Genomic DNA, 11,031 nt, shown 5'->3' with positions numbered 1-11,031 from the left:
AGAGAGGTTAATTCAACGACAACGCGACGAGGATGAGATCGTCGCGATAAAGGCGCTGGGATAGAGGAAGGATGGCCTGAGAGAGAGAGAGAGTCTTGTGGTTACCACGTAGGAGAGACGGCGGCTGAGACCTCGAAAATATTTTTTTTTTCTTGTGAAGATATCGATTCCAGCGGACAGCCGGCGGGCACGCGGGGGGCGGGGGCGGGAAGGGGTTGGGATGGCAACAAAAACTGAACCCCTTCGTTAAGGTAGTAGTGGGCAGACAGTAAGTATTGTAGGTATGATGTATGAGATACCGTTGATAGTCAGACCAGTATCAAGTAGGTAACTGTAACAGGAGCCACAGCGAAGGGGGGAAGGGGGGGGGGGGGGGGTGCGATAGTAATGATAGAAGAGTATGTAGAGAGAAATAGTATCAGAGCAGCAGCAACGAGGGAGGGTTCGAGCGCATGCAGTATTGATCCGGGGCTATATCTGGTCGGGCAAAACAGAGAGCAGCAGTATCAAAACAAAATATTCGTTAAAAAAAAAAAACAAGGTGTAGTAGTGGTATTATTAGGCAGCGCTGCCTGCTGCTGTGGGTGACCGAAATTCGTACTCAGGTCGTAGCGTGCTGACTCCGAGTGACTGACTGACGAACTGACTGAAGTCTGACTTGACAGACTGCGAAGGTACGGATCACTGAGAGAAGGATGTAGGAGAGAGAGGATGGGAACTGAAGTAAGAAGTGCGAACCGGTGAGGAAAAGATGAATAGAGAGGCGTGGAGGGTGGAGGGGGGGCCGGGGGTGGCCAGTGGGTGTTGGTGGGAATGGAAAGAGAGACGGCAGAGCAGGGTACCTTTAGTTACATACAGGGTCTGCTAGGGAAGACGACCACGGGAGGGTGTGTGAAGTGGCCGGGGGCAGCCTCTTCAGTCGATCACAGGGTGGGGGGAGGAGGGTTAGAGATATTACGGTACGTACGAGAGGGGCGATGGCAAGCATCTACTGGACGAACCACCCAGGTGGAGTACACGGACGAGGGCATGAATTGTGGAGAGGCCAGTCGGTATCTCCATATGTACGTCCGCTGTATCACGGGAAAGCGCACTCTAGCGAGGCGGCAGCAGTAACGTATCGAGCAAGCCGCAGACTGGTAAATCGAGTAAAGCCGAGGGACTTGGAGCCGCTTGTCTGGCAACAACATCGTACATCGTGGTAATACTCTACATATTCTTAGAATAGAGTAGAGTACTTTACTGTGCATAGGCCTGTCCTTGCTACTTTACTTCATGACACTCCATGTATGAAGTACATATTCTCCCAGCTCTGACTAGAGTAGAGTATGTAGAGCATTGCTTTATGTATCAGGTACGTAGTACCTGTAAGTACTCTAGAGTAGATTTGCTAGGTACCTTCTTTAGAGTACCCTACGATGCCATGTACTTACCATATCATACATCATGTATCCTATGGTTTCTCCCTCTCTCACACACCCCAGAAATATACTCCAATCTACTGGCTATATTTTTCTTTCCTCCTCCCCGACCCCCTCTAGGAGAAAAGAAAAAGAAAGAAAAGAAAAAATCCCCTGTTCCTTCTCAGGCATTGATCTCAATCGTCAAGATTAACGCTGCCAACCGTAGAGAAGAACAGTAAATCGGTGGAAAGAGAGGGGAAAGGAGACCCTATCGAACGGAGCGGAGGGCAACAAGCCGATCAGGTTGTCGTTGGTAGGAAAACGAAGCCACAGTCTAGGACGCCATGCGCGTGTCTATGAGACCATGTTCTACCTCCTAGTGACACACCTGAAAGCTGCGAGCTGCGGCAGGGATGAGGGGGTTTCTCTAACGCACCTGTTGTCCAAGTAAAAATTCACATATCTAACCGCTTCGATACGCGACCACACCCACCCTCCCTTCCTCCAGGCCCTTGAGGGCTAAATTTGTGATCCAGGTAGCTTGAGTGTATCGTGCATCTGGACTCTGGAGTGCCGTGATGTACGTGATACCCGTACGTACAAGGTCGGCACAGACGCAACAATAGGTATGAGACAAGTAGCGAGTACAGCTTGAAAGTACATGGTAATAGATAACCGGTTAATAATGTCTCTCATCCTTTTTTCCCTGACAACAGAATCGTCATGGGGAAATCTCGATCATCACTTGGAAGAATTAGAACTTGTTCATGTGTGTAGTGAAATAATAAGCATCGGGTTACCTCGGCACACGGTCCGGCTCAATAATGGTGACCCAATCCTATACTTGCCACTGACCGACCACCCCCTTCGGAGCGGGCTTGCAAGAAGCCGAGAGAGACGCCCAGCAGCGCTGCCAGTGCTTTATTTGCCGCCGCTAGGGTGGTAGGGAGGGAGGGTAGGTACTCTAGAAGATAGGTAGAGTAGGTATTGTACCGCCTGTAAGTCATTTGAGACTACCCTAACGCTATGGTCTGGTTGCATGCTTGATCCTCAGCAGGCTCAAATCCGTGCGTTTCTTTTTTTCGAAGCTTCTTTCCCAGATTCACTACGTCAGCCCTACAAGATCCAACCAGAGAGCCCTTGATAACACGTATGAGAGAATACGGAGTGTCTATCCGTAGCTGGGTTTGCTTTATCTACTGAGGTGCAATACCTGTCCCGCCTTTCTTCACTCATAGCTGTGTTGCCAGTCAGCATCGGTTTCATCAAGCTTCATCTCTTCAATTTCCAATTCTCCAATACAAATCCAGAGGCCCGTCCTTCTTGTATATTAGGATCCAAGTGCCCGCACAGACAACAACAATGAGCTATAGGAAGGATAATAGGACTCCTGGACAAATAGGCGGGGTCGATATGGTGTTTCCCTATCGACCTGATAACGTCGAGAGCTCGCTCATCAAGAAACATCCCCTTCAGCGGATTCATTCTCCATCACGGTCAATTTCAGCTTTTGTGCACGTATGTAATTCTTCGGCTGAGCCCTTACCCGTTGTTTTCTGTTTTCCCACGTTACACTTGTTTGATGAAACTCCCTCACCTGGAGTGGCGATGCGGCCAACCCCGTTGCTGCCTGTACATAGCTATTGGTGTCTCCAAATATGCAAGACCCTTGACATTGGATAATTTATTCACACCCCACGGCAGGCTACCGGACTCGTGAGCTTCTTTTATTCCTTCCAATGGTGAGTGAGCCACACCATCCACTTGTTCTGTGCCAAAGGTTGCCTAGCTAGCTGTGGAAATGAATGACTTCAAATAAGCTCATAGCTGACACATTAATCTTATCATAATTCAGTTTAAAATATTTTCCAGGTGAAATGTAAGAGAATTGCCGTCCGTTTGCCACTCATTTAGTGTTGCTGCATCCCTCATTTGGTGAGGTTGATTAAGCAAACCAAGCCTCGTCTGCAATTGGAGCATATGTCCGGGTTTATAATAAATAACAACTCTTATGAAACTTATGCTAACATTCTATGGGCAAAAACACAGAAACGAGGCATATGGGTATGGTCGATCTTCTCATCTCTAGATTTCCCTCCCCCCCCCCCCCTCCCTCTCAACCAAGGCAAACGCGGGGAAGGCTCCGTTTTATCCGAGCTTTCTTTCAATGAAAAAAGGATCTATAGCCATCTCTCATCTAGATAAACTGCTGACTGGTACGATCCGCGAGGTGCTTCGAGGAGATGATACAGATGGCATTTCCAGTTCCTTACGTAATATCCCATTTCTATTGCTCTTCTCTGAAGATTCTGGCTTCCGTTGTTGGGGCTAAAATTTCCATATTTCCCCGCCCCAATCTTGAACCCTAACCACCTTTATCTACCGCATGTTTTTGATAGCTGGGCTCACGGACCACATTGCTGCCCGTCCCATGCGGCTCAAATCCTTATCGGATCTTGTGCCCTTTTTTGTGAAGGCTCGAGCAACCAAGAGATATCATTTGGCTAAATACCTAACCTCACGATGTTCTAGGATTATCGCTCTGTCGATATCTACCTTGACTTTTATTTTCGGATTTCTTGCGGATATAACCCTCAATCCAAAGCTATTTTTGATCAAGAATGCTCTAGCAGTGGCTAGCGCACCTTTGGAGGTGTTGATTAGTCTGCTGTACTGGGGCCTCACAGCTGTGAGTCTCACGTCTCTTTGTGCCTCATATAATTTGTTTATATATATCTTGTTTCATTGGTATCGGTACCATTTCCCCATTCTCTGGTCTTTGTGTCGCATGATATCTGGATCCACTCGGATAGACGCGGCTTGTTGGGCTCTTTAATTCTGAGCACACTGGCTCAGGCTCCTCTGTGTCCAATATTACCCGATATTATACCCCCCCAATCGCTAGAGTGTATGAGATTGCGACAATAGTCATCCTAATCCCCATATTTCTTTCTCGCTAATCGTTGTTATCTGGGATTTGTGTTTCCTTTTGGCCGTTGTTTCTGCCCCCCTCCTCTTAATTCCTTGTCATCCAACCACGTTCAAACATATCATGCATCACAAAGCCGGGGGGGTCCCATGTGATAATCTGAATCTGCCTTACCACATATCTATGAATTTCAATTTTTTTATTTTTATTTTCTTCCTAATTTGTTAAATTTGAATGGGGAAAGGAGGAAATGAAGGATAAAACAACTAACGCCTCATGTGCATCGCTAGATCGACCGCACGCTAGTCATGCCGCCTGGAATGCATATTGATACATTTGTCGGTCAGTACATACATATTCCGGCCCGGCCCGATCAAATTTGCAAATCTATTTCCTTCATAATCTCGTGGTTTATGGTGTCGCTTTTTTCCCGAAAGATGTTAAAGTCTTAGCTGGGACTCTGGGACTGTTGTGTTGTCGTCGTTGTCAACGTCGCGCCATATTTCAAATCACCACTGCTCACTCATCGTATTCTAAAACCGGCACTTCTCAGATTGCAAGACTTGGTACGTTTATGTCAACTCGCTAACTCACTACAGATCTTAGCTTGCACCTTTTCCCTGCCGCCCTTCTCCTTATCGATGCGCTTTTGTTGTCTCCACCATGGACTGTAGGCGTCGTCCCTGCGCTCCTAGTTCCAGGTTGTCTCGCGACTTTCTACTGGTTTTGGCTGGAGCACTGTTATTCCTATAATGGATGGTATCCGTACCCAATCATGGAAATCTTGAAGACCGAGCATAGGATTATTCTTTTTGTTGGGTCGGCATTGACTATGAGTGCGAGCACATTGGCGTTAAAGTGGGCTTTTTCAAGATTTAATGGGCAGCTTGGAAAAGCGGTCCCGGGAGATGCGAAGAGGAGATAGACGGATATTACTCTCCGGTTTACTTGAAGGTGGTTGAGACCTGCGGTAAATGGTAGAGTAGAGAGTATTCACGGTATTAAGATACCTGTGCGTATCTGCGGTTTATCATGGGACAATTGGGTTTGTTTTGTGTTAATCTATATATATCTATAGATTGTGTATTAGAGGATAGGAAGACCAGCACGCATAGATACAAGTATATATCACGAGAAAGTTTATAGTTGAAAAAAGTATCTCAATTGCCTAGACCTAACTTTTAATGCCCATGACGCCGTAAGCAATGCCTAATTTACAAGACTTTTAGTTTATTACACCAAATGGCCTCACGTCCCAAATACCGTTTTTTTGATCTAGCTTCCCCCTTAGATCTAGATCAGACGCAGGGATACATTTCCATCCCTGCCCTTCTTCAGACACAGGGCCCTCCACAAATCCCTCTGCACAATCTCCGCGCCATGTGTCTTCTCCAACTGTTCAACCGCCTTCTTGACCTGCAACGGGTACGACCCCGGCTGGATTAGGTTAATGAAGGCCTGCCCCAGAACACGCCTCTCGGCAACTTCTTTCGCGATCTCCTCCTTGGGCTTCTTTGACTTTGGCGCGCCCTCCTTCTCGTCCGCGCCTTCTTCGGCTTCAAGCTTGCGCTTCTGCTTGAGCTCCTTCTTTTGCGAGCGGGTCAGCTTAGGCTTTTCGGCCTCGGCTTCGGGCTCTTCGGTGGAAGCCTCATTGGGCTCTTCGGTGGCTGATGCAGGCTCCTCGGGGGCTACGGCTTCGGCTTTGGGCTCTTCGACTTTGGGTTCTTCTGCGGCCTTCTCTTTCTTGCCCTTCTTGCCCTTCTTGTCCTTCTTAGACTTCTTGTCCTCCTTGGGCTCTTCAGCAACTGGCTTGGCCTCAGTGACCTCGGGCTCGGTGGTGGGTGTTGGCTCTTCGGATATCTTGTCCTTCTTGCTCTTCTTTGACTTATTCTCCTTAGGCGTGGCCGCTTCCTTAACCTCTTCAGCAGTAACCACTGGCTCAGCAGCAACCACCGGCTCAGCAGCAGTCTCAACCGTAGGTTTAGTAGCCTTCTTATCCTTCTTCTCCTTCTTCTCGTTCTTCTCCTTCTTTGCCTTCTCCTCCACCACAGGCTCCGCCTTCTTCTCTTCCACCACTACCACAGGCTCCTCTACCTGCACAACCTCCTCAACCTTCTTCTCAACAACCACAGGAACAACAACCTGCTTCTGCACAGCCTTTGCGCCCTTCTTGCCCTTGCCCTTCTCGGGTTTGTAGAGCGCGCCCTGGTACTTTTGGGCCTCGGAGATGCAGCTGGTGTGCGTCTTGTGGTCGTTACCGCTGAAGGTCGTGTTGCAGTCGATACATGTGAAGTAGGCGCCCCGGCACTGGCCACGGTGCGAGTCAAGCTTGGGCTTCTTGATTACGTCGTTGCAAACTTCGCAGGAGACTGTGCAGTCATTAGCATTGGCCGGGCATTGTCCTTGTCAATGTTTTGCGGCAAGGAAATTGAGGGGGATTGGACGGGGATAGGGAGGGGAATTACAAGAGACCATGGTGGGCGAGTTGGAGGCTTTGGTGGAGTTTTTAGAGGTGGAGGTTTTTTTCTCTGCAAATTTTAGGATATCGAGAGTTTGAGCACAACTTTTTTTTTTTCGGCGCAAAGATAGCTGTCTTGGCAGGTCGCCAGGGCGACGACCTACAAGGGTCCTCCGCCCACTTAAGCTGCTAGCTGCTAAACTAACGGGACCGGGCGCTAACTGTATGCAGCAGCAGTGAGCCCTAACCCTGACAATTTAGGTTTTGGGACGCTTAGGTGCATGCGGCGGGGAGAAGGAAAAAGTTAATACTGGGTTTGATAAGGAGTATGTCGTGCGTGGGAGAGGTGATTGGAGATTTTAGTGGAAAAAGGCTAATTAATTAATTGGTGGAAGGTCGGGCTGGCATCGAAACAGTGGGATTAATTGGGGTATCTGGTTGAGCTATCTGGTTGAGGGTAGGGACATTTAGCTTTGTGGGCGCCCTTGATTGATGGGCTGTGACGTTTTTAGAATAACGGTTGAATAGTAACAGTGGCCCGTAACGGCAAGGTACTTTGCGTAATTAAAGCTCCTCGTAGCTGATAATACTATATGAATATATGTGTGTAGGTGTAGGTAGTAGTGGCAGTTACTAAACAGTAGTATTACTGGCCGCCGTAAATACTTGCCTACCAGGTCTAAGTAGTAGCCAGCTCACATCCCTTACCTCCATCCAGCACGCAATCACCAAGTCTTATTGGGCCCGAAATAACCTTTTAGCCCTACCACCCATCTTTCTCACCCACCATAGTGCAATCACGCGAGCCCTTACCTCCTCAATGTAACATCGCACAACATGACTCGGTACTCGGCTCTTTGCATACCCTGCCTTACGTAACTCTACGTAGCATAGCATAGCATAGCATGTTCACCGCTCTCTCTGCGCGGCTGCTCTGCGCTGCTTAAACGGTTAATCCGCAGACGCAAAACAGACTTTTACCCTCACACCGATTGGTGCGGCGGTGATAAGCTTTTCGATCCCAGCTCGGGGGGGACTTGGAATGGACTTGAGTCTAGAGTTTGGGTTAGTTACATGTAACTTGGACAGGGCTGGATTGGACTGGGTTGGGGGTACGTTATGTAGAGAGGGCGGGTCTTAGTCTCAGATATCGATGCCCGTGACCGCCGATAGTTAATCGAGAATCATCAATTGTCAAATCGTGGTGGGGGTGATTAATCCTGCAGTATGTTGGGCATGTGTGTGTGTGGGGGGGTTTGTCAAGTGGGGGTGGGGTCTGTGAATGTGAGACTGAGACTTGACTAAGTGAGACATTGTTTCGTTTCGGATGACGACAGTGACGGGTGGTGATTGCGTATGGACCTGTGGACCGTGTGCTTTGTTGTATGTATCGTAGCGCTGAGACCTTTGGGACTGGGGAGTTGAGATAGAGATGGTGATGGGGATCTGAATTTTGGACCTCAATATACGTCCTCAATACCCAAATAGCTCAATACTGATAGTGGATTTCTGTTCCGTGCTCTGATCGCGTTACGGTTTTGCTTATTTCTTAGCTCGGTAGACCGTGCCCTCAAACTCTCCATCCTTGTTACCAGCCGCGGTTTGTGTACCTTGAAATAAGCTCGATGTCGTTTAGAAAGGAAAAAACCGCTATATAGCTATGTACATGTTACCTTTTTGCTTCGCCTGGTAGGGCCCTTCGATCTAAGTGGGGTATAATTAGCACAAGTAGGTAGGCTTAATACCCAAAGCTCTCAAGCTCTCAGTGTTTCTTCAAATTTCCAATCGTTCCTAGAATATATCCTAGCTCCATATAAAGTTATCTAGGCTATCGTAGTTTAGACAATATTATGTAACCTTGCAAGGTGCATATAAACTCGAACTCATCTCACTATACGAAGAATAAATACACTACAGTACCCTTCCCGTGGTCCAATCCCGCCATATACGTGCTTAAATTTATCCCAACTTCAGTATTCCCCAGCACCTAGTAGACATACGTACACACAACCAAGCTCTCGGGGTGATACCATGTTCTAGGGCAACCAAGCTTAAGGTTATGAGGCCAGCTAGCTATATGTGGGCAGCCACCTGTCATCACAAATTGTTTTAGTTCCCTACCTCTTGTCCTTCTCCTCTCCTTCTTCTCCTCTTCTTCCCCCTCTCATCCGTATTCTTATCATATTCTTATCAAATTGCGGCCTTATCAGCCTTTTATCCCGCCTCCTCGTCCTTCCAAGGCCATGGGGATAGGAGGATCCGCTCTCTTGTAGGGCGATTGTACTGGTACAAGCCTTGAGCTGATTGTATGTGTTCTTTCCATTTTCTTCTGACGTGATGATGAGCAAATTGTTTTCTTTGAAACAAAAGACTGACCATATATAGCAGGTATAAGTTTTACTGTTGTCACTGCAGATTACATATTGTATGTTCCCCCCCCCCCCCCACACACTCTCTCTGCATATTCGTTCTTATCAAGTTCTCTCTCACTCACTCATATTGGTATTAAGCAAATGCATCATCTCTGGGCCGGGGGTGCTGTCTTTGCAGAACTTGTGGTTCGGTGGTAAATTCAAAATCCTCTTTGTTATGGCTAAGCTTTGATATGTGTACTGACTGGATAAACAGTGATGTGACCCCTCTGTCTGTTTTTTGTATGCTTTCTCTCTCTCAGTCTTCGTTTTCTTATCAAATAGTCTCCTTCTCACTGATATTTGCATAAAGCAGCGGAGATTCATTGCTGCCTGGGCTGGGGGGCGCGTTGGAGGAAGTTTCGGTTCGGGGGTAAATTCCAAATCCTCTCCTTTCTCCGCTATATATACTGACTTAATACAACATGAAGACAGCCCCTTGATTCCTATAGGTACCTAGTCGAGATGTATCGGCTCGGTGGCTGTGCAGGGGGCTTCCTATCTGCTCATAGTTATACCACTAATGCATCTGCCCCCCCCCCCCCCCCCCGCCCCGGGGGGGGCTTGCACTTCTGGGGATGATAGGTCCCTCGGCGCCTCTACAGTGCCTCCCCAGTTCGTACACCCGCTTCGTTTTTTCTTTATTTCTTTTTTGCTCCTAATTGTTGGGAATCCTTACTAACACGCCTATTAGGCTCTGCCGTGGCCTGAGTGCATCTCATTGTCCTCGGCACAACTCTACTACGAGATCTCTGTTTCGTTTTCTGGAAGGGATTTGATCTTTCACCTCCGAAAAGTGAGTAATATCATTTCTTCTCTTCATTGCTTCTTTTTTGTCGGCACGATGCTGATTGTATGTCCAGCATTGCTGACCCCGGGCCGGGGTCAACCCAAGGTCCGATATGGGTGCCTGGGTCTCTCTGCGCGGGGACCTGATGGAGTAGGCAGGGAAAACCAGGCCATCCTCACCAACTATCTGGGGTTCTCTGAACTAGATGGGTAATTATCGTGCCGCCTAGGGAGGGTATAAATAGTAGAAATACATGTGTTTTTGTGTTAGTTTTTGCTTCTCTTATTTGAAATCGCTGCGACTCCGATATTATATGACTCTACCGTGATGCGAACTATGCAATTGCTTATATAGGTACCATCCGAAGCTTCCCTGCTACTTCGTGGAATTGTCGTTTAAGATCTAATCTGGTCGTTGATAACACTTCCCCAACTTGTCTCTAGCTTATTTCTTTGCTTAAGACTATAAAAATAAAATATGTCTGTAATAATACCGCAAAATGTTAATTGATAAGCGATGGCATCAATCATCAATTATTAATACTGTGAAAAGCTTGAGAGTGTGAATATCCGAGTGATGACCTGTGATTCCGCGTGAAGTTTGTTTTGATCTTGTAGAGGTCTCCTTGCTCTATCTAGACTGATGGTTGAAGATCATTGATTTTTTTTTGCAGCTTCTTCGTCTTTTATCTTAAAGTAGCCAATTTGTGGACACCATGAGCTAAATCTTGAATCGTTGGTATGGCGTAGACCAGTGTAGTCTTAGTAACCCGCAACACTGTAACTCTTATCGTCCTCGCCGAACATATGAAACCGGCCTTGAAATAACTTTTAACGGCACGAGTCCTAGGAATTACAACTGTCTACGGATGTATTGTTGTAGCGATAGTGCCAACTAAAACACAGTTCCCAACCGGCCATGCCTTTAATAATCGAACCCGGGGGATGCAGTATTACAGACCACAGCTGATTCTTTGCATTTAAAAGATGCAGATACCCATCCAGAGAGGGATTCTTTTCCAGAACCGGGTAGTCGATATA

The 11,031-nt window shown here is 47.4% G+C and overlaps 3 protein-coding genes across 3 annotated transcripts; 2 read left to right on the top strand and 1 right to left on the bottom strand.

The window, feature by feature from the left end:
* Positions 1 to 2,765: 2,765 nt before the first annotated feature.
* On the top strand, positions 2,766 to 5,257 carry LAJ45_08512 (uncharacterized protein; the record flags this gene model as incomplete). The annotated part of the gene is made up of 8 exons (XM_046118062.1): positions 2,766 to 2,921; positions 3,108 to 3,145; positions 3,259 to 3,282; positions 3,453 to 3,467; positions 3,656 to 3,676; positions 3,936 to 4,092; positions 4,623 to 4,674; positions 4,932 to 5,257. The coding sequence occupies 8 exons, from the start codon at positions 2,766 to 2,768 to the stop codon at positions 5,255 to 5,257; spliced, it is 789 nt and encodes a 262-aa protein (XP_045968660.1).
* Positions 5,258 to 5,625: 368 nt separating this feature from the next.
* On the bottom strand, positions 5,626 to 6,807 carry LAJ45_08511 (uncharacterized protein; the record flags this gene model as incomplete). Its single annotated transcript, XM_046118061.1, has 2 exons — positions 5,626 to 6,701; positions 6,798 to 6,807. The coding sequence occupies 2 exons, from the start codon at positions 6,805 to 6,807 to the stop codon at positions 5,626 to 5,628; spliced, it is 1,086 nt and encodes a 361-aa protein (XP_045968659.1).
* A 2,226-nt stretch (positions 6,808 to 9,033) lies between these two features.
* On the top strand, positions 9,034 to 10,073 carry LAJ45_08510 (uncharacterized protein; the record flags this gene model as incomplete). Its single annotated transcript, XM_046118060.1, has 9 exons — positions 9,034 to 9,059; positions 9,206 to 9,215; positions 9,301 to 9,356; positions 9,419 to 9,444; positions 9,515 to 9,574; positions 9,633 to 9,660; positions 9,807 to 9,816; positions 9,896 to 9,997; positions 10,065 to 10,073. The coding sequence occupies 9 exons, from the start codon at positions 9,034 to 9,036 to the stop codon at positions 10,071 to 10,073; spliced, it is 327 nt and encodes a 108-aa protein (XP_045968658.1).
* Between the last annotated feature and the right edge of the window lie 958 nt (positions 10,074 to 11,031).

The sequence above is a fragment of the Morchella importuna genome, assembly GCF_003444635.1.
Source record: "Morchella importuna strain M04M26 chromosome Unknown Morimp01GS030, whole genome shotgun sequence".
NCBI classification, from domain to species: Eukaryota; Fungi; Ascomycota; class Pezizomycetes; order Pezizales; family Morchellaceae; genus Morchella; species Morchella importuna.
The sequence above is the reverse complement of the archived record's forward strand: the minus strand, read 5'-3'. Positions and strand labels throughout refer to the sequence as shown.